Genomic DNA, 24,169 nt, shown 5'->3' on the forward strand with positions numbered 1-24,169 from the left:
TGTTCCCAGTCTCGGTACCTCCTGGCCTCTCTGGCACTAAAGCCAATTGATATGAAAAGCTCACGTCCATAAAATCAAACTCTTACCCTCCAAAACAAGGTCAGCACTTCCAGACTGCCAGCTATCAATGATCCCTAAATGGTGCTAGTTCCCAGACTGTTGCCAGAAGTTGTTTGGTGTAGCACTGCCTGGCCCAGGCCAGAGCTGTGCCAGGGACTGTGGCAAGAGTTACACACAGTGGACAACTGAGTTCCAGTCCTGATGACATTTAGTTTATTTGCCATATGTATATATATAGCCACGAAAGACCACAAATTCCTGTGTATTAACAGCACAAAAGAGAGATTTTTGCTTTCATTCCTCATGGCTGTTCAAGGATGTCTCCAGACCTAAGATTTCAGAGGTTCTGGTGGGCTCTGAGTGTGCTGCTGGTGTCCCTGGGGATTTCACTTCAGAGCTGCTACAGGTCTTCCTTAAACATCTGTACCCTGCATCCATCTCTGCAGCGAAGCTGGGATTCCCCACATTACATGGCTTTGATTCAAGGCGTGGGGGCATGAGAACTTGAGGAATCCATCACTGTTTACTAGCATGATACATTTAAGTGTGCATGTGAGTTGTTCTGAAAAGCTGAACTATTTCGGCTACGTTTTTCCAGAACGCTGTAGTTCAGGGCAGATATACATCCCACAGGGTATCAGCTTGATTAGTAAAAGGTTGGCAAAGCTCTAAGCAGCTTACCATAGGATCTGCATATGGAAAATGTTGGCCAGTCTTTGTAACTGGCATGGCTAACATGCCAATTCAAGTTGAATTTCTAATTTACATACACCACAAAATTCAATGTCTCTATTTAAAAAAAAAGTAATCTCAAGCATGTTATAGATTAATAGTAGGTTTATGTTCATTAGATCACCTATTCATTCCTGTGATTAAGATGTACTTTTGATGATAATTCTAGGATATGTAGTTGTAGATACTTTCTAATCTAGATCATGTGAGTATGCCAGTAGTTGTGTATATAGCTTTGTGTTTTCAGATAGTCTCCTTCTTGATTGACTGTGGTACAGTCTTATTTCTTTCGCTTTCTCTTTGTTTTGAGCTTACATGCTGCACACTAAAAAGGTATGTGGTGCAGTGACAAAAATGCACCTTGAATGCTGTGTGCAGTTTTGGGCCCCTTACTACAAGAAGGACATTGAGGTGCTGGAGCATGTCCAGAGAAGAGCAATGAAGCTGGTGAAGGGTCTGGAGGTCTTATGAGGAACAGCTGAGGGAATTGGGGTTGTTTAGCCTGGAGAAAAGGAGGTTGAGGGGAGACCTTATCACTCCCTACAACTACCTGAAAGGAGGTTGTAGTGAGGTGGGGCTCGGTCTCTTCTCCCAAGTAACAAGCAATAGGACAAGAGGAAATGGCACCAAGTTTAGATTGGATATTTACTGAAAGACTGGTCGAACATTGGAACAGGCTGCCCAGGGAGGTGGTGGAGTCACCGTTGCTGGAGGTGTTCAAAAAACGTGTTGAAGTAGTGCTTCTGGACATGGTTGAGTGGGCATGGTAGTGTTCGGTCATCGGTTGGAGTTGATGTTCTTAGAGGTCTCTTCCAACCTAATGATTCTATGAAATAACATGCAATATTTTGACATAATTCTAAAAAGAATTCTGAAAGAAAAATTTCAAAAGTTTGATGAGGGTACAATCATTTTAAGTACATTTAAAACCAGGTTTTTATTCAGGATTTAATTCCTCATCAAATTTTCATGGAATTTTGAAAATAAATTGCTTGACTTGTTTTTAGAAATTCTCCCTATAATCATATTGCACTTCAATCAGGCTGTGACTCTGTATACATCAGCTAGAACATAAATGGCTTTTAGACGTATTTTTCTACTCGGTGGAAATGACTCCCGCTCCCTTTTTTATCCTGAAGTACTTTTTCTTAAAGTTTAACAGTAACTGTAAAATAAGGGCAGAATCGGTAAAGTGCTTCCCGATTGAAAATGATTGTTTCTTTTCATTACCTTTAATTATTTCTGAGTGTGTCTATCCTAGTTTCTGCCTGAAAAAGAGGGTACCTGCGTGGAACCTGACTTTCAGACCCCAGCAAGGGTCAGAGGAGTTTGCCATGGCAGGAGCAGTCCTGGGAAATCATAAATCCCGGTGTCTGCAGTAGGGAAGCTCAGTGTTTACAGGATGATGCTTCCTTCCTTTTTGGGCAGCTCTACAGACAGCTGTGCTGAGGGGGTGGAACTAAACCTCTGGCCATTCTTGCATATTTATGGCTCCTTGGAACCAATTTTGTTATCATCCAGCAAACAATGAAGGAGGGAGAGTTACTTCTATTGCTGAGATACGTCAGGTGGCTTCAAACAAGCTCTCAGCATGTTTCTTAAGGTCAATTAAACTGCAGAAAATCCAGAGATACTATGGTCAGTCAGACTGAAGTTCCTGAACTCACTCTAAATGAGTGTGTTGGGTGGATCTTTGTAGCCCTATGAGAACAAGTGACCATTTGCATGAGTGGAATAAGTCGAAGATGACTCTTCTGTTAAGACAGAAACCAAAGCTGATGCAGTGCTTAAAGTATGACGATCATCTTTTATTTCTGTGCTATGCTGAAGCAACACTGACCCATTCTCCTGAGTCAATTCATTTGTCATTTATCTTTTTTTTTTTTTTAAATATTTCGGTACAAATTGAAATTGCTAGGCTTTCAGAAATAAAAACTTTTTGATCATTTTTAAAGACAAATGAATGGTAGTTTTGTACACTCCATAATTTTTGCAAGCTTGCATATTTTCCTGTTTGTTTAATTTTTTTCTCCTGCTTAGTGCAAGTGCTATATGGTGACAGATTGTCAGAGGCAAACGATGTGATTTGATTAACACAGAGTCCTTTCAAATGCATAAAGTAAACAATTATAGAAAGAAAGGTCTTTCTCTGATCTATGTTAACAGTAAGATTTTGCTTGCACTAAGAGTTGCAACAATAGATAACAATTTTTGATTTTATGTATCTTTTCTCTAAAGAATAAACTGAGCAAAGAGAATAAAAGTAGACTTAGCAAGGCAATACAATGTGCATCTATAGCAAAAGATAAGAGGCTACATTGAATGCCTTTTTAAACAAGTGTTCTGACTTTACCATTGGCAGATATACTGGATGAGCGATTTGCAACTGTCTTTTTAAAAAAACTTTATTCAGAATAAGGGAACAAAAATTGCAAGACAGATTACATTTTGTGGCTCCCTACCTTAATGTTACCACTTAATTAGTCAATGTATTGGAAGGGAAGTTTCTTTTGGAGGTATTGTAATGTGATAAGGTGTTGCAATGTGATAAGGTATTGCAGTGGGTTGAAGAGTAAAAAATTGATCCAGTTATAGTAGAATAGTAGAAGCTTGAGAAACTGTCACACTTCTTTTTAGTTTCCTGCATTATGATGAAAATCATGGTGAAAACTATTTGAAATAGATTCACTCTGCCTATGGTATCCAAAAAGATGCCCTATTTGTTTGCATCTTCTTTGGTCACATTACTGTAATTATTAACTGTTTAATCCCATCCTGGAATTCTAGTCAGGACATTATATTTTAGTGCAAAATGGAAAGTTCTACTCCCTTGAAATTATATAGATGAATGACTAAAATATGTATTCCAGAGCTCTTAAAGGGAGGCGGCTCCTTGGTTCTGAATCTTTGCAGTAGATGCTGCATTTTCCAACAAGACCTTAGTGGTCCCATTTGTTAAATACATTTGTCTGAGTCTTGAATCAAATTAAGCATGTGCATAGCTGTTTGCAAGTTTGGGGGCTATTTAGTGGGAATGAATTTTAAGGAAAAAAGTACCGATAGAAATAATACACTATTTTTTTTGTTGCAAAAGATGTAAAAGGGAATAATCAAATTGAAAGAAAACAGAAATATCTGATACTTTATTATACCATAATGTCTACTGCAATATTCCCATAACTTTTGCTTAACTAATTGCGAACCTAGTCTTTAATTCCTCTAGAGAATGAGGTGTGCAAGAATGAATACATATGTTTTTGTTGTTGGTTTTTTTTTTAACATTTTTCGTGTTGTTGTATTTTCTTTCCTTGCAATGATTTTCGGAACACAGATACCAGTGGAGAAAAAAAAAGAAGCAGTGTAACTACTGTAAATGTTTTATAAAATGTCCATCTGAAGCCCTTCAACCTCTGGTAATTAGAGGCCGTACTGTGGAGATTGACAGGGTAAATTACCAGTTAATGTTTACACAACAAAACATGCCCAGTACAATATCCTACACTGATGTTACTGAAACCAGAGTCCGGAAATGTACAGTGGAAACAAGACGTGGTACTTTTCTTGTGCCAACACAAACAGCAATTACAGCACAGTGTGAGAGAAGTCATAAGAAATACTACTGCATATCAGTAGTTCAACAAAGTCAGCACTTTTGTGTAATTGCAGGGGGAAAGGGCTGAAAAACATTACAGATCTCAGCAAGAAATGGCCCTTTATACTTTTAAACTGATCCTTGATAAAACAATGCCGGGGTCATGAGAAGGCTACTCTGCCAATTTTGCTTCACTGTGGGATCCATTGACATCTGGCTGAGCTGCGGAAGCTGGAAAACTTCTTTAATATTCTCTTGACAGTAAAATGGACATGTGGAAAACATTCTAATCTGTTAATCTTCGGTGCTCCTGAAGAAAACGAACATTTGGATTTATACTTTGTGATGATAAATATTAAGTCTCCAGATCTAGCTGTAAATAAGTTAAAATCATTTGAATGGAGAATGCAGGTCTTATTTTCCAAATATAGGGGAAGATGGATATGCACCTGTGTAATTCAGATGATGTAATAAATGCCAGGAGGTTTTTTCTAAGGGTAGTTTACCATACGTCTTGGCAATCTGCTGTTCTTTATGCTGAGTATGTTTTGTCAATGAATACTGGGGACCAGAATCTCTGACCTTCCTTATGTCCTATGTACTAAAATAGAATAAAGTATTGTTTCACTCAGAGGATTATGAAAATACAATTAAGAGAGATTCAAAATAGTATTTATGTCTGAAGAAAAAGTGCAGGTTTTATTTAATAGCATTAACTGTATAAATGATTTTTGGCCTAGGTTTTAAATCTAATATGGAGTGATAGTGAATGATGGAGATACACATCTATTCAGCTTGAGATAGGATGCACAATCCTTCACTTGTTGTGAAATATATGTCCAGAAATGAGAAGAAAATTAGAAAATAACTGCTATGGGCATATACTGTGTATAGTATGTATGAAGCATATACTGTGTATGTTACTGTAAAATGCAAAAGATACCCTGGATTGTGGAAAAACTAAACTAGAATTCAAAATTCTGCACATCCTTGTAGTACATTTTAAATCACTTTAACAACTAAAACAATGCAAGATAACGCTTTTATACACTTGATGAAAGTTAAAGTGGTTTCCCAGTTCTAAGTAGCAAACGATATCATTATAATGCATATACCCAGTTGGAGATGTGTGACTTCTCCACTTCTTCTAAGACTTCTTCTTAGAAAAGTTCAAGTATCTTCTTTTGCAAAATAAGTAGCCTCAGGAATTAACAGAGCTGTTACTTCCCTCCCCCAAAGGAAAAAAAAAAAAAAGATGAAAACCATAACAGTTAAAAAGATGAAAACAGACTTTTGTTCTCTGATACAATCAGGTCCTTTTCTTTCACCCCACTTATTAATGAATTCTGATATTTCATTAATTGAGATCTACAAGAGAAATCAAATCTACGAACTCCAACTGCAGGTTAGAACTAATATTAATAATGATACAGTCTTGAAGTCCATGCCCTTGCTCAAGAGAGCTCCCAGTGAATAATAATTTCAGGAAAGTAATAATTAATCCAGTCCACTTTTGTGCAGTTTAGAAGTTGCAAGAGATCTGGTTCTTCTAAGAAGTTGAACTGTGCTGCTAGGGCTTTATATCTTGCTGTTGCAGAAGGAGATTGAAAGTGCAGCAAAATCTGATTGAAAAGTGCAGGGGCAAAGATGAAGTTAGAGAGGGGCTAGACTTCTCAGGGAAGAAGAAACACCATCCTGGTGTTTCTGAAGCCACTGAAAACTTAAGCTTGAGCAGGATCTTCTATTTAGATGTTGCCATGTGTTTGTGAAACACAGCAACAAATGAGAAAAAGGCCATAGGCAGGAGTGTTGTGGTTCACTACCTACATGTCCCACATTATCCAATAGTTAGAATATTTATTTAGAAGGAAAGTGAAAAAAAAAAAACAAAAACGAGCCCCAGATAGGATAGTACCACTGCTTGACTACTGGATGTGTTTGGATGCATTTGTGGGGTTTTTAGCTCCACTGTTGAATCTGTGCCATTTCTAAGTCAGATAAATATTTCTGGGATTGTTGCGGGGGGGGGGGGGGGGGGGGTGGGGGGGGGGGGGGGTGGAAGTTTGACTCTAGCCTAGCTTGATTCCTATGAAATAGGTGAAATGGGAAGGAAGATGTTAAAATAGTTACAACAGTAACCGAAGCAACTTTCTTGAAAGCACAGATACTAACATTAGAGAAGCCTTGGAAGCATGAGATAGAAGCAGTCATCTTTAAATTGTAACGTGCAACAGATCATTTAGTACATTGTAACTGCTGTCGTGTTTGGAGTAGTAGCCAAAACCTTCAGCAGACATCCTGGTATGTGGCAGAGACAAGGGAGACTTGGATTAGAGGATATTTACCAACTGCTCCCTTGCTCTGTATATCATCACATGCATGAGAAACAAGTGTAGGTCCAGTTATAAGGGTATGAGTGGGAGCAATACTAAAAATCATTAATATCTGAAAAAGGTCTTTTCACTCTAAATGTGGAAGCTTCGTATGCAATTGGGAAGCACTGGGTGAAGTGCTGCGAAAGAAAATGTCCTACTGGAACTAATAGGCATCAATCTTAGCGTCCAACAACTTAAACTGGGGTTTCACCTTTAGTCTGCCTTAGCGTTCCTTGGAGAAAGCTACACAGAGGAAGACAGAGAAGAAGCTGACCTTAGGATACATTTTCAGACACCCAAAGGACTAATTATAACCCCTGATGTCATGTTGGGGTCCTTCCACCCATGTTGGTTCATTGAGCTTCCCCAGCTTCCACACCAAGGAGCCAGTGGTGGTTTTCAGACTGTGAAGACCACATATGTTATATGGGTGATCAGCCCCAGACATGGAGCTGCTACTTCTGTAGGACTCCACAGCACATCTGGAGATGAGCCCCAGGGACATGTGGGAGGTCCTTGGTTTTGCTGAGTGGCAGGTGGGTGTGATTTCAGAGATAATATGGGGAATGAAAGTCAAAACAAAGTGGTTTTTGTGGGTGGGTGATGTTCCTGGCTCTAGGGGAGTCAGGTGCTGCTGTGTGACGGTGCTGGCTGAATTGAAGTCAGATGGGACTTTAAATGCTGTTACTATTTCATTCCTTTAGATAACCTGATGCTGACATACCATAATACTACCGTGGAATGGAAATAGTTCTGCTCTGCTTTCCCAGCTTTCTTATAAATGCCATAATTACTACAAATATCTTTTATAAAAATAGATGTTTTCTGCCACCCACCTATTTTGTTTGCTCACATTGGTACAAGCTAGTGTTCTCTGCCACTTGGTGCATCATGCTGAAATTGTTCTCTTTATACAAATTAAGGGAAATTAGGCCTCCAGGAACAGTTTTGGCCACCCAGCTTAAGATGCAGAGTGAACCAACAGAAACTGGTCTTCCTGTAACTAGAACAGTTGAGAGTTGGCAGAAGCTAACCAGGACTGAACAACAAGGTCAAAAGAATTTTTAGTTTCTTTATAAGGTACAGATACCAATAAAAGGGGTACCTGTGGTAGATGAACTAGGTTATATGTTCCCTGAATGTAGGAAAAAGTAGCCTTTTCAGATACTGTGATGCTCAGGTCAGATTTGCCATTTTCATTGATGGATTCACGTGTTCCACATGTGCCATGTGCACTTCAAATTCTAGATCAGTGCCTTTCCCCGATTCTCCATAGTAGCACTCTGCCCTTTTTCAGTATTTTAACTCACAGTGAAGTGCGCTCTCTGCAGTCTGCATCTCAAACATTGATTTTTACCTGTGGTTCCATCCTTCATTTAACCCATTCTCAACTAGTGTCCCATAATTCAGCCCTTATGATAATTCAGGCATTTTATCTTAGTGGGTACGTCTCTACTCAGCTTATCCTCTGTGAGCCATGCCTTGCAAAGTGAGTGAATTTTGTTTCTCCATCGGACCTTCACTATCAGCAGTTCCAAACATGCTTTCTCCAGTCCCAGCAAAATTTTCCTCTCCCAGAACAATGCTCAATATCTCTACCATCACCTTAAGTAATCTTTTTGTCTTCCCTATGCATTCAAATCCTCAGTTTATTTTTATTCATTTACACTAGCATGTAGCATGTGACAAAAGCCTGGTTGTCACTTGGCTGCATGTAGGGCACAGACAACCTGGCGCAGTTGTTGCACCTCTGGACTAGACAGTTCTCTCCCTGCCTACCCTGAAGCTGCCCATTGCCTTTCCTCTCTAGTTCCCCCTTCCCCTCCAGATCCCAAGATTATTATCTTATCTGCTCTACCTGTTTAACTGGTCTTCTGACTGTGTCCAAACTTAAATCTGTAAAATGAATATCCTGCATTTTTAGATCAGATTATTTCACGAGACACAGCAAGCAGACAAATTGTTAAACCACCAGAGGTTTACATGAGAGCAGCAACTTCTGCTGAAGAGCATCTGGGACAGTAACTATGTACTTCAAACCAGGAGCAGCTGAACTAGGAAATCTGGCAATGCCCTGGGTTGCCTGGGGAGGGAAGGAAGGGAGGCTGGAAAGTCACTCAGTGTTCTGATGATCATTGCATCTTCATGGGTTTCGACAAGACCTTGAAATGTGTCTCCTGCTCCCCCTGCAGTGTTTGTGATCCTTAACAAGGGAGCAGCTTGAATTGTGTACAACCCTGAATTAGCAAATCCTAGTGTCTTGTAAATAAAAGAGTGCACATATTCGAAAAAGGAGCAAAATAAGCCTGCACAGGCGATAGTAATAATGATTTGTGAACATCTGCTTTCCAATATTAATTTTATTATGGCGTAGGATTTTTATTAGGACTTTCTAAGCTTTTCAAAATCTCAAAACCAGTCTCATGTTTAATGGCATTGATTCACCCTAAATCCATGAATGTTCTCTGAAGAACTGGATCTGCAACACAGATCTCAGCTGCTGGAGCCCAGTGGTGAGAGGCTTTGTGTGCAGGTGATGCACTGTCAGCCAGAGACACAGATTTTCCCACTCAGTTTCAGAGGAATTGCTTCACAGTTTTTTGTTGAGGTTGAGGGAAAGAGCGTGGGCAGCTGCTGCTCCCTTGACCCTTGGACATTTTAACTACCAGACTGACCAGTTCCTGACAATAAGGTGGGACTTTCCTAAGCTCATAACTAAGCCCAGACTGTGTGATCTCTTAAAATCAGTATTCCTCCTGTGCCAAAGGAGAGAATGCAAAGCTACAAGAATATCTCCAAGAAGCTCATGTTAGAATTATTGAATATTAGCACAACAGAGTAGTTTTCTTCCCCAAAACTTGTTCTCGGAAGTGGCCAACCCCATTTTTCACTAAAACTTTCCAAAATAATCCAGCCTGAGGCAGAGACGAGGCATGGAAAATATAAGCTCCAGCAGTTACAGGCTGACAAAGTAATAAACAACTGAAAGTAAGGCCTTATGATGGAAAGTGTTAGGGAACTTTAACTCTACATGTCATTGCCAGCTTTGCTTATAATAAATGTGTCAGTAGCAATATGAAAAGATGTGTGCAATAAGTTGAAGGAATGCTGTATTAACCTATTTTATGCAGCATGTCTGCCCACAATTGCTTGCATCTCAGTGTGTTTCGGGAGAAAGGGATTTTTTTTTTTTCTCTGAATGTATTAATTTTCTAACTAAATGAACTGGGAAATTATAGATTTTAATGTAACAGTGACACCCTGTGGTCACTAGTGATGGAGTTAACTCTGAAAAGTAGTTTTTTCTTTCGTGCTGCATTAATCTTTAGCAAGAGCAGAGAGAAAAATAAGCAGGAAGGAAATTCAGTTAACTTTCAGGGTTTTCCAGGGAGATGTTGTCCCATTTTGTTACCTTATATGTAGAAATTTATGCTCCTAATTTCTCAAATAATAAAATAATATTTATTTACATACATTTGTTTTATTGAAATAAAGGGGGATGGCAAGCCTCGATTTTAGATGACTTGATAATGTAACTCGCAGAAGGGTCTCTGCAGGCACAGCCACCTTACAAAGTATTGCTGGCATAGTCATTGATATTTCTATGGTTATTTCTGTCTCTACAGGAGAAGGCATTTTTCCTGATGGCATACTGAGTAGGGGTGGGTAGCAGACTGATGCCAAGGAGACACAGTAATATGACAGTACCACACCACGCCAAGAGTGCCAGCTAGGCACTGACAGGGCTGCAAGATTAAATAGTATTAATCCTGTGCTGCCTTTTGTGTGGACAATCTTTGACCTAATGTGCAGGTCCTTCTTTTACTTCTTCTTCCCTTCCTTCTCCCTTTCTTGAACAAATGCTGAACTAATACAGTGATTCTTTGTCATATCTATGTGCATTTATCTTTAAGGCACTGTGGTACTGAAATTTGCAATGCTGTGGCCCATAAACTTTGTGGGACAACAAATCTTTTCCTGTTTAATGCATACCTGGGATCTTCGATATTATGGTTTCAAAATCTTGTAGTTTTTAAAAAATCCTAATTTATGAGAGACCTGGTTTATAGCTTCTGATTTATACCTCATATATCCCTGGAGTTACTGATGCTGACCTTGCCATTTTTAAGAGAGGGACAAAGTTAAACTTCTGTCGGATGAAGCCAGGTTTAAAGATCAGTAAGGAAGGAGACTGACTGTCCCAACAAGAAGTTATGGGGAGGTAGTAAAGCAGACTGAGAAACATGAAGCATTTATTATTCACTGGCAATAATAGTTTCCTGTTAAAACTGGCTATTTGACAAAGGTGATGAATTTAATTCCTTGCTCTCTCATTGGGGAATTAGGAAGTTAACATGGGACAGGAGCAAAAAGTCTTCTGCCTTCTCTAGAGTGTAAGCTAAAGCTAGCCAAAGCTAAAGTTTGGAAGGTGTTCAGGAGCCACTGTCAGGAATTTAGTGATTATCAAAACTCTGCAAGTGTCAAAAAAGATTGGAGCACTTAAGTTGTCCTGGAAGCCAAGCCATTGTTCTCCCTCAGACACATCCATACGTAAGCAGCTTGGTGAGTGCTCGTCTAGCACATATCCTACAAAATAGTTGCAATGCAAGTTCTCATGAATCTCAGCACAATTTAATGCCTGTCAGGAAGTGAATATGGGTCTGTGGGCTTTTTAAAGATCTCATATTGACAATGAATATTTTGCAAGCTCAGATTGCTGAAAGGCTTGAAACTCATTATCTCCTGTAAAAGCCTGATGAATATTGGACATGTGATGAAGGAACAGGCCTTGTTTTACACATTATGTCAATTTTTAGCTTTTCTTTTAGAGTCCTTTATGCCTTTAATGGCTGCAAAAGCAGAACAGCTTCATAGCTGCTCAAACTTGCAGAGAAGTTATTTATTAGGTGCTATGTAAGACTCTGTGCTTGGACAGGCTGGGCTGTAATATTAACCTCCAAATTAGTTAGTAGTGCTGCTGAAGGATGTTTTCCAACATCTGTTTTTAGCACTGTTAGAATGGAGCTTGGAGTATGTATTATTTAAGGACTTTTTGCATAGGGCCACACTGGAGATGAACTACACTGATTTTGCACATGAATCAGAAAACACATTATATTTGCCTGTACAACATGCAAGAACAGACAGATGCAGCTGAGCCTGCTGATAAAATAGCAGTGTGTTGTAGTAGCCATCAGAAGCATTGTGAAGAAAACTTTAAAGGACAGTATCTTAAAGGCAGAGACAGAAACTCATTGCATATTAAGAGCATTGATTTGAAGACTTGTCAGATTTGGGCTTCAGTCAGAGCTGCTGTATTATATATATCATGTCAAGACCTTGTCTACAACTGGTTGAATGTTAAAATGACAAATCCATCCTGATGCAGATACAATTACAGAGACATAAACATGTTTATACACTACTTCTGGGAAGTAATGGTTTAAGTGTCCTGTACTAGGATGAAAGCCACCACGCTGAGGATGTTACCAATGTAAAGCTGTGACTAGACTTTTTCCTTTTTCTGTTTAGACACAATAGTTGATGGTTTAAGACAGAGCAATTGTCACTGTCCATTATCTGGAGGTTGCTGCTCCCACTGCTTAGCCAGCAGAAGGCATCGGTTTTTATGCTCTTGCATCTACATTAGGCTAAATTGACTGAGGTTACTCCAGCTTCCAGTGGAGGTAGTTTGAATTAACTCAGACAAGGCTGCCTGAGAATACTAGGATGTGCTTAAACAAAGATATGTATTTCATGTTATTTTCATTTTGCTTTCGTATCCCATATTTCTCCATGTATTCACACTTTCAACAAACAATAATAATCAACATGTACCCCAGTGTTACAAGACTTGCACTGCAAATGCAGAATTATGGTGGCATCACAAGTGTTTGTACAAGCATATAAGAAACTAACAAGCTTATAAATAACTAATATGTATATATATCCAACACCTTTAGAAGACATACCCTTTTAATGCTGGCAGTATATTGTTGTTGTTTTCTCACAGTGAGAGCCCTGTGAAGGACTGGAGCAGGCTACTGATAGTAATATACCCCCCACAGGAGGAGGTGCTCCCCAGCTTGACCTGGCAAACTTTTCTGGCCATTTTCACCAAACACAATTTAGTTTATATTTTTCCAATTTTTGCACAAGGACAAGCATTTCCTGAGATAATTCACTGGGGTTAGAAAGTGCTTATATGCTACTAAAGGTGTTTCTGACTCTATTGGTCTTCCTTGGGAGTTTAACAGCCATGATGTACCTCAGCATGTTATTTCCCTATAGCTTTTATCCCCATGTAAAAATTATTGAAAAAAACTACATCAAAGAACGCTCTAGCAGTTATGACATAACCTTACAGCTGAGGGAGAACACCATGAAAGACACTTTCTTATACCTTTTCATCTCTGAAACAGTCATTTCTGATGGAAATCTTTAAATCAGACTGAAAGAGCAGGCATGATAGTGAGTTGCATGCTTGTATCATGCCAGAACATCTACATGTTAGTCTCCCTTTTCTCTTCCCCAAACCTTCACCGTACTCTAAGTCTTTCCACTAAGAGGCCTTAGGTGTGTTTCTGCAGGGACACTTGCAATCCTAAAAGCTGACACTGTGGAACCTGAAGCAATGACTTCTGGAGTAAATGTATGAATCTTAGTAGCTAGTGCAAAAAGAGACAGAATTTCTAGTTGAAAGCTATCATAAACACATATCCTCTGTGTACTGGACACAGGTGTGTTGAACAACACATTTTCTGAACGGTGGGTTATACAAACAAAGTGTGTGACAAGTGATTGAAATGCGAAACACATACTTTGGTGATTCACTCCATAATTTACAGATTAGTGTACTTTAAAGTACAGTATCCCTTCTTAGAGAGTCTCATTGTGTGAACAATGTTAAACAGCACTGTCTTGCCTGTCACAGTTATGCACCTCAGCTCCTTTGAGGTCTTTATTACAGGCTTTGAGCAGCTACTTTACTCAAGATAATGTTGCCTGTCTGAGAATAGGACCTGGAACAACACTTCATTGGATTACTCTTTATTGTTGCCCTCCAGAAATGCTGGAACTTAAAAGAGCCTGCAAGGCCAATGATAAAACTATGGAAAGCACTGTTAAAACTAGAAACAATTACAACAATACATTAGGGAAGTTTATTTCAGAACTAAAATACTCACTGATGGGTATATTTGGAAAGGGAACTTAACATCTGCAACATGCAGAACATAATCTTTTGCCTACCTTGCCAGCCAGTTATATGCGTGGCTGTGAAGGAGAAGCTCAGGCTCCCAGACTAGCCTGCATGGACAGATAGGTCCCTCATGAGAGCAACAGGTCTCTGTGTAGGTCTCTGTGCAACCAGGCCTCTAAGCTGATCTTACGGACTTGCAAATGTGAGCAACAGGCATGGTTTAACCTCTGAACCTCACCAGACCCAAAGTCTAAGTTTGAGTTTTGAAAACTTATCTCTGCATTGGAACTCCTGTCCTGAATCTGAGCTGTGATTGCACTCTGTTACAATCTGCCTGGCTTCTCCTTCTAAACTTTGAATATATGTCTGCCTAAATTAACCCTAGGGGAAGGAGAACCCTCTAGCATGCTTAAGGTAGAGAGAAGCTGGTGCCTTTGAAGACTGGATGACCTTTCTGCCTAATATCATTGCCTTCCTCTGATTATCTCCAGAGTCTGAATGCCTCCAAAGGCATCTAATCTTCTTCAAGGGGAAGACTGAAGAGCTTTCTCTGACCGAGGACACAGTGACTTGGATCACATACCTAACGTTATAACAGAAAAAAATGCTTCCCAATTTCAACTTGATTTTAAAAACTAATCACAGAAAGAAGAGGGTGCAAGAGCTCACAAAACAAATCAGTGGAAATCACAGGCTCAGGTTTTTTCCCCCCCTGACCAATCTTTCAGGGAAGGCTTTATTCCATAGGAAATTTAATACTATCTTTTGGGCAGAGCTAATAACTAGTTTGCTATTTTTTATCATGAATATACTGAGAGAGGATCAGGAGAAAGAAAGCACTTGAATTCAGTAACAAGAAAATAAAAATCAAATAATTACGAATTTATGACAGTGGAGTATTTTTTCAAGTCTTAATTTAAATAAGAAAGCTTAAGACCATGCACCAAGTATTCCCTTAAAAATATTCAAAGTAAAGCTCAGAACCTCTGTCTATGAAGAATTTCCATGATATCCAAGCTATTCAGTTATTCCAAGCATCTTAAAAACTAGGCTTTTGAATGCTGCTGCAGGACTTCTAGGGTGTGAATTTTTTTATTATTTTGAGGGTTGTGTTTTCTTATAGACTGGTGAATACGATAAACAATGGGTCAGATTCACCAGGATAAAGTTCTTTAAGCTTTTATTTCCAGTTGATTTTAACCCATGAACTCTTCAACAGATCTGCCAAAATTTAATTCATCCTTACATTGTGGTGTTCAGTTTGCGTGAAAATACCATGTAGTCTTCCTCTACAACAAAACCAAAAAAATTATTTACATGGTGGCCTCATGATCAGTAACAAAGAGGAAACAAAAGAAAATTAGGAGAGAGAAAATCCTCGGGAAGTCCTTCGTGGAAGAATAGCCGTTAATTCAAAACACATTTTAGAGGGTAAATGTCCCAAAATCTTTTGGATGACACATAATTCAGATGCTAATAATAAGACTTCCAAAGTGCAAAGACTTATGCTTAAAATTATACATTTGTATAAATGCATTGGTTGTTTTTGGTTGCATGTAAGCATTTGAATGAGTAGGTGCAGGCTATTTAAAAACAACACCTAGAGGGATGAAGAGAGGAAAAACTTAAACCTCTGTTTGGCTCTAAACCAGCAATCATCAGCCAAAATCACATGTAATGGACCGTTAGTTCTCTGTTCCACATCCTGTATTTGAAGAGTCTTACCTTATAAAGATGTCAGGACTCAGGCCATTATAAGGAATTTCCTCCGAGGAACACATCCATTTGTGGAGAAATGTGTATTTTATCCATAGCAACTAGTATGTATAGCCTACTATTTATGCATAATTATAACTAATGCTCTCTGCTGATGTTGCATTTTTGTGTTGTTTTCTTCCAGATGGGAGTTGCTGTAGTGGATTCATCTGTTGCAGGACTGGGTGGTTGTCCCTATGCAAAAGGTGCTACTGGAAATGTAGCCACAGAGGATGTGATATACATGCTTAATGGCCTGGGGATCAATACAGTAAGATATATTTACTTTCTCCTTAAGACTTTAACGAAAACAAAAATATTTCTCTAGAAAACATATGATACCTACCTGACAATTACTTGTGCTGTACAATAATTTGTTAGGAGCAAATAGTAGTTTTTGCAAACTCAGTGCTTTCACACAGCTTGACACCTAACATGAACGATGTTGTCTTCACTAGCAGTTTAGGGTACAACTGGTTTGTGTGCTTGACAGGAATTTGAATAACCCCCCTCTCTCTACCTGGAGCTATGAGGAGCTCAGTAGCAACTGCTTTGAGTCATTGCTGTGCCTCAGTAACCACCAAAAAAATCACTACTGTAGACATGGCTCAAGAAGGCTGATCAGCTCTTCAGTGGAAAGACTGAGTGGACTTCAGCTTTTTTCGCAGAGCTTTGGATTTGGATCATAGTGTTTATTAATTTCTTGTCAATTTTTGTGGCTTCAAAGTAGCAAAAAATTATGGTGTTTGGAGCCCAAGCACAGAACGTTGCTATTTCTCAGGTACCCACTTTACTATATTTCAAAATTGTACAAAATCTGTTACAGTCATTTTTATTTCCAGCCCTGTTCTTGGAGGAGAGGACAAAGCAGCTTATCTGCACTGAACCTTTAGTGAACCTTGCCAGTGAGCATCCATACTTCAAGAGCACACATTTAATGTCCCTGGCTTGGTTGGCATGTTAATTGTTCTGTATTCCTGGGAACCAAGTAATGCTGCCTTCTCCAAAGAGTATGCTTTTTGGTCTTTCTGTTGGTCATCATTGTTCTGGCAATATGGCAGGATGAGTTTGTTCTAATTCAAGCAATACAGTGACTTTTCCTTTAACTTCAACATAGACTTTGAGAGTGAAGCTCAAAGGAGAACGTATAGAGTGGCCAAAGCTGCAACAACATATGTGGTTTGTATTTAAACTACTGCAGGAAGAAATTGAAAAGCCTGATGTCTGAAATACAAAGATCTGAGTAACTGGGTTGCTTATCACTTGTCTGTGATAACCTACAACAACTGTAGGCTGCAGTTCATTGTGGCATACATGCCAATGGAGTTCCTTGTCATAAAAGGCTCATGGAACCTGTTTCTGAATTGTACATCCCCTGAGCACTGATAAAGCATGTTCAGTACCTTACAGAGTTCACTGTAATGATTTTCTGCTCTCATGCACTTCTTAGGGAGTTCTGGGTAGATGTCAGATACCTCTTTAGAATAGGTTTAATCACAAGAGTGCATTGTAAAAATGGACTGTTTTGAAATGTTCATACATGCTTGGCAGTAGCTTTTTTCATGAAGAAGGTGTTTATTCTTTTGAAACAACACAGTTCTTTGGAATAAGGAGGATAAATTACGCATTTCACTTTACATTGCTGTGTACCTTAAACTTAGGCTTTCAGTCTTTCCTTGGGCAAAACGACCATTGACTTTTTCAACTGACTCATAGCAAAAGGAATCGGTTAAATAAAAATAGCCTGACTGAATGAAATATACCTTGTTCCAGGCTTCTTGATAACAGTTATTAATCTGTTAATGATCTGGGGTCCAAGCAGGACTCTAGCTTGTCCCAAAGGTTGATAGGAAATCTCAAAAAGAATCTCACCACCAAACACTTAGTTCTCCTTTCTTAAAAAACATTGAGATTATGCAATATCAAAACACAAGGCTTTACTCCTTGCCCCTTTTCTAGCCCATTAAGAAAAGAGTGGTTTTCTGGATGAGAGACTCAGAGCCTTAAAATTATTACCTTAGTGTATGAGCTTTGGTCTTTGCAGTGCTGGTTGGTTTTGGTACCATGGCCAATTCTGTAAAATCATTATCGCTAAAATCTGTTAATATGTCCCTTTTTGTGTAATGGCACAAAATGAAATTATAATTACTAATGCTGTCTGTTTGCAAGGAGCACTTTCTCATGTTCCTCTCAGCGATGCACTGAAGCTTTCATTTTTTTGACTGAAGTCACTTAAAGTGTCAACCAAAGATAGACAATATTTAAGCATACATTATTGAGTTCAGATTGATTAGGTACATCAAAATGATAGTTGGTGCTTATTCTATACTGTTCTTCAAACATGTAGCCAAGAAGTGAGGTGTGAAGTGAATCTGTAGCAGGGCAATTGTGAAATAATTTTCTAGCAGAGCTCATCTACAAAGAGTTATTGGTTGTACCATGGTAATGGATAGATAATTATGTCATGGATCATTAATGCTTATGAAACTTTGTAGAAAGGCATGTACTTTCTCTTAAAACAATTTCTATATAGTTCTATATTTAATTACAGTAATAGTACTTGCGCTTATGATGCCTTCAAAGTTCTTAGCAAACAATAAACCTTTCCGAGAAGCAAGTAAGTAGTGTTAGCCTCACGTTACTGACACAGAAACCGAAGTCCAGAGAGATAATAGACTTGGTATTTATGAATGCTGAAAGAGAACTAATTAATTAAAGTCAATGGGAGTTAAAGGACTTTGCCTTCTGGCAGAAGCTTTTCTGACTTAAGGCACCTATTCAGGTTCATAGATACTGTTGGAGGTACTTGTCTTTGTGTTTCATAGTTTCATTCCTCGGTGTCAAGGAATAATTCTGGGTATATGGAGTGGTTACCAAGTACACTTAAGTACACTTCTGAGTATCTATCTGAAGACATATTATTTTGACTGAACAACCTTACAAACACCTGTCACAACTCGTTTCCTATCCTGTTTGTGAGTCATGCTCGTGAATGCTGGGGTTTGTGTCCTCATTGTGATTCTCTTTGGTTCACAACACTTACGTAAGAAAGACAGTGTGAAAGGCAGAGATGGTTGTATTCTGTTTAATGAATGTGAACTGTGGACATATGTTTCTTATTAACACATAACACATTATGCAGTGTTACAGTGCTGAAAATGTGAATTTTGTATAGATTGGGGTTTTTATTTTGCTGTCTTCCATAATCTGACTACCACGTATGTCTATGGTGGTATGTTTCTCATTTCTTCCTAGTAAAAAAGCACAGATGCTCTAAGGATTTTTTAGATTAAGTAATGTGCAATAGTACTCTACAAACTAAATCCAAGTAATGGCCAATAAAGGATAAACAGAATAAGCTGAAGTCACCTTTGTTGTAAGTGCATTAAAATGAGACAGTTATAAAAGGATGTCTTTGAACAATATGTTTTAGATGGTGCTAAATACTAGAGCTGACTGGAAACTTGGAAGCATTTTTTCTTTCAAATTAAATATGTTTTTTATTGCATTTCTGTGAAGTAATTTCTATTCTTATTAACATTTTTAGCCAATTCCAAGAACAAAACAGGCAAAGTTTACCATAGAACATGGAAATAAGTGCTAGATCCAATTAAAGGATTAAGCATCTAAATCAGGTCTTGGTCTGAACTTTAGTGCATAAATGCTGAAGTGATATGAAAGTGTATTTCTGGTGCAATTCATCTTGTACTCTTTAATGTTGAGTGACACCCTTCTCCCAGTTTTATCTGATTGCTGCATATATTGGCAGTTCAAAGTCCGCTTTCGCTTCCTTTCTACAGGAACTTTATTGACTTCTAACTTCCAATCTTTGGAGCAAGTACTTACATCACTTATACAATCTAGCTCTAAAACTTTTACTATACATGAGTAATCCAGGAGACTAATAATAAAATATTTTTTCCTCTTTAATCAGTGATCTAATTCCACTTTAGCAATCAAGCAGTACTGATATGTATCTTTCGTTAGTTAAAAAACAGTTGGTTTCTCAAGGAACATTTTTTTTAGCATCGGCAAATCAAGCATTTTTTGCTCAGTTGTGCTAGCAACGTGAATTGTACTTTTGTATTACAAGGAACTTCTTCAAGAAGGAGATTATATTTATTCAAGAGAATGCAGGATCCCATTTCTCACTGAACTGAGTTGCCAGTACAAGTGTGTTTCCTCCATTTTCCTGAGCTGAAAATGGGATACTTGTAAGCGTGATGTTTCTTAGCATTGGGTGATAAATAAGTACAGCACATATGTAGACGCTATATTTTTCTTCCAACTTCTTCTAGTTTGTTATTCCAGTTCTTTACTCCAGATTCTTTTGTGTTTGAAAGGTTTTACTCGAGAATTTAGTCTACTGCTGTTAGGATAAAAAATCCCTCGCAAAGTGGTAGAACCTTCCAAACAACTGGAAGCTGTGACTATTGTGTAAGTCACTGTAACTCTACTGATCTCCCTTACTGACCTATGACATGAATCAGGCCCTTTGTTTGCAAAAATTAGAGCCTGGAGCAAAAACCTTGGGAGTTTAAGCATTTTTAACATGTACATTTATTACTCTAAACATTTTTCACCTCTTTTTTAGGGAGTGAATCTTTATACAGTGATGGAAGCTGGAAACTTCATCTGTACAGCTTTGAACAAGAAAACAAACTCAAAGGTTGCACAAGCTTCCTTCAGTGCTGGAGCTATCAATTAAATGGATTTTTTTTGCAGCTTAATTACATTTCTCATCTGCCTTAACCAAGGACATTTATATCAAGAAAACAAATATAAGAAAACAATTTCAGCAAAATAGAACCCATATATAAGTTTTTATTATGGGAAGAGTTATTGTACTGTACTGTACTTGTCAAGAATTGTCTAATTTGTAAGTAAGAAATAAATGACTGTAGTATAGAACCCTGTGCTTGGTACTTCTACAGATGAGAAAAATGTATGAACACCAGGACATTTTACCATGTTTTAAATTGAATTTTAGTTCTTTTCAGGAAAACTGGATAGAAGCAGTGAATACGTAGTTGATTTTTAATCAGGATGACTTTTAGATCAGTACAAATATTTGTAGTAGTTTATGAGATCCCACACTGTGTGTGGCCATTCTATTATGTGTTTTATTTATCTGAATATTTACTTTTCTTTTGTCAAGTCAGTTGTGTTATGAACGTGGAGCTAAATCTGAATTCACCATAAGAATTTTTTAGCAATAGCACTTTCTTATTTTTGTTTTGTTTAACATGTGTTGAGTTATAGATGACTTTATCATGTTCCAAGACTTTGCGGTGAATGGCAGTCTGCCAGATCCTCCAAATCTAATGCGAATTTCCTTATTTGTTACATATGTTAAATTTGTTGTAGTTGCTTTTTTTTTTTTTTTTGTCAACTGTATTAAAACCTAATTATGTGAAGCAATTAAAAATTAGCAAGGTTTTCAACCGTCGTTCAAGGTAGCAGTAGTGTAGAAGGGGCTAAATTTTTGTCCAAGGTGTCATCAAACAATTTGATTTTTTATCCTATAGTCTATGAATTGACAGTCACAAGTCATGAGTTTTTGAGGATAATAATATTCTGCTTACATAAAGGGAACCACTTACAGTTTTCCTCTATGCTCTACTGATAGGGGTACTGTTCTTTCAAATGTCTTGGTTCAGCAAGATGCCAGTGAACTGCATTGTCATTTTTAGATCAATAATGGACAAATTCAATTAAAAGCCTTATCCTATCTATAAACTGTTCAAATGTGCCATGAAAATATTGTCATTTATTCAGCCTGAAACATCAGTAGTGTTATTGGTTGTTTGTGTAGGATCCTTCTATAATTCTCAGTGTACTTAACCTTGATCTGTATTTTTTCTGAACATAGCCATTTAACATGAAAATCTAAAACCCTGGACTATGATCTTTTTCCATATTCTCCCTTTTCCTCCAAAACATAAAAGGTTGGGAAAAGGTAAGATGAAAGAAAGTGAAAGATAACTTGTAAAGAAGGAAAAGGCTGAATCATTCTTGTCTGGAACTCGACTCTGCCAAGTTACAGCTGAGTCTCATTTTTCTGAGATCCTTTAGCCAGAATTGTAGTTTAGAATTGGCACTGCTTAAGAAAGTCAAACTTCACATGCCAGGTAACTCAAAGCTATAAATTTGATATAAAACCTCTATCCTGTTTATGCCGTAACAATAGTCAGATCTAATAAAAACTACATTGTTTTCTCATGGTAAGAGTCAAAGAATAAGCAAAGAAATGCATTCAGGTGAGGCAGAAAATATCTCTCCTATCAATCCAAAATACTAAATTGCAGCCTTTCTGCAGTATCTAGTAAGACTTTCAAATACTCTTAAAGATGTGAACACCATGATTTGCTTGACCTGCTCTGGGTGCATAGTCGGCTCACCACAGAAAATTCTCTGTCCTCATTTGCCCATGTTTCAGCTGAGGCTGTTATTTAGCAGCCACTATGGCTCATATGTCAAAAGACGATCTGTAATAAAAATGGATCTTGAACCATTCACAGATTTAAAAGTTCTGTAATTGATTAGATCCAATGAAGAAGTGAGGAATCTGCAGCAGTACATAGGCTGTACTTAGTCTAATAATTAGTAGTTGTTAAGCTTAAACGAGTTGCCAGAATTGACACCCTAAAGACTCCCTAGTTCAGGTGCCATTTACACCTGAAGGTGACTAATCACACTGTAATACTTTTCTGTTTAACAATAAAATTTCCTCTTTAATTTGCTTCTGTGCAAGCACAGAATTAGCTCTTTCTGAGCTGAAGTATATAGTTCCCATGTAAGGCCTGATGAATTTTCTTCCACCCAAGATCCTGTGAGCATGTTAAAGCAACATAAGCAAGACTGAGCTTCTCAAAGAATGAAAGTGAAGTTACCCCTTGAAAAAAAAGTAGTTGTGATGCAAACCACCTTTTCATTATTAGCCTGATTGTTGGACTAAACAATTGATCTGAGATTAGCTTCCTGCTCAGCCTGGGGAGATTAAAATGCACATTTTTTGTCATCCTAATCAATGGCTCTAACCACCTGGTGATATACGGAACTGAAAAAGAATGTACTTTCTAGTAAATCCGAATGAAGCTGTGCCACTGAATTCAAAATTCCTGAAACCAGAAAGACCTCTGCAACAGATAAGAGTATTTTCCTTGAAGATGGTGGTGAAGGCTTCATCTGTAGGCCATGTTAGGAACTGAACTGATACTGCCCGCTTTTTTGGTAAGTATACTAACTACAACATCTTAGATAAAAACTGAGTGGTTTCACTACTACCACAGCTTTTGTTTTAAATAAAATACCTATGTAGAACACAGGCTATAGAATAAAAGAGCTGGCTTGGCTCAGTTCTCTGGGAGTTCTAGGCATCTGTGTTCCAAACTACCATGAAGGATTGCTAACTTTGGTGCTAGGAGACCCTCACACTCTGGAGGAGTTTTTGGATAACTCTGCGCATAGTGCATCTTAGGCTTCTCAGCATCTGGGCTGTCCAGTTTGCAATTCTAAGGCTCTTAACTCTCTCTATGCACTAAAACAGGGTACCTATTAAATCATGAGGATGAAAAACCTAAAATGCCTCAGTTCTTTATTGGGTCTGTTTTAGAAACTACTTGGGAGCTTGTGGAGAGCCTTAAATGCAGGTCTGTTATTCTATAATGATGTGAGCATTGGAAAAGATGAGCAATCACATCTGGAGGCTGTTCTTTACCCGCACGTTCAGCTTCAACCACATAGTGAGTTATAGTAATCCAGGGTGGAGGTCACAGACGAATAGATTGTTTGTCAGGATCGTTTGAAGAGATGAAGAAACATAGATCCAGATTCAAAAAAACTCAATATTTTTGTGCCAAAAGTGCCACTTGGGATGAATTTAGCCCTGTGGGTCCAGGTGAGCAATCCCCATAAAATCCTTTACTTTTAGTGTAACTGAGAATCCTGAGACATCTCATGTTCTCACTACTAAAATTTGTTAGGCAAATAAAGTGCTGCTGCTCTGCTTTCCTGGGCTGGCATTGTTTTGACTGTGCGGAGCATTTTAATGCCTAATATTTGACTTGACAAAATAGACATATATTGCCCTTAAAATCGAGGGCTAATCCAGTAACTGTGCCATGAGCATGCATCCCTCACAGAGGCAGCATTGAATTCAGCACATAATAAAGCAGTCGAGACTACATCCCTTCATAAACATGGCAAGTCATGGGATGGCACTACTGCTCTCCAGTGCTTCTGACTTTGTGAATCTTTATGCTTGTATTCAGAGTGACCCATTGCTATCAGTGTCCCCCACTGAGTACATTGCTGTCACTTCACCTTGAAGTAACCCTCTGGCTGCAGAAGGCTTGCATCCAGGTTTTCGGCTTCCATGAGCAGATGTTCTTATTATTATGTCATTATAAAAATTATATATATATATTTGTTGAAAGGTATCCAGAAAAAGCA

General features: G+C 38.2%; 1 protein-coding gene across 1 annotated transcript in view; it reads left to right on the forward strand.

Moving 5' to 3' along the window:
- Positions 1 to 20,423, forward strand: part of HMGCLL1 (3-hydroxy-3-methylglutaryl-CoA lyase like 1) — a 78,395-nt gene extending 57,972 nt beyond the window's left edge. Inside the window, exons 8-9 of the mRNA XM_086461519.1 lie at positions 15,861 to 15,986; positions 20,310 to 20,423. Coding sequence (XP_086317645.1) covers positions 15,861 to 15,986; positions 20,310 to 20,423 — 240 coding nt within the window. The remainder of the gene's footprint in view (positions 1 to 15,860; positions 15,987 to 20,309) is intronic.
- Positions 20,424 to 24,169: the final 3,746 nt, after the last annotated feature.

This window comes from Leptosomus discolor, chromosome 2 (assembly GCF_034619465.1).
Source record: "Leptosomus discolor isolate bLepDis1 chromosome 2, bLepDis1.hap2, whole genome shotgun sequence".
Classification (NCBI taxonomy): domain Eukaryota; kingdom Metazoa; phylum Chordata; class Aves; order Leptosomiformes; family Leptosomidae; genus Leptosomus; species Leptosomus discolor.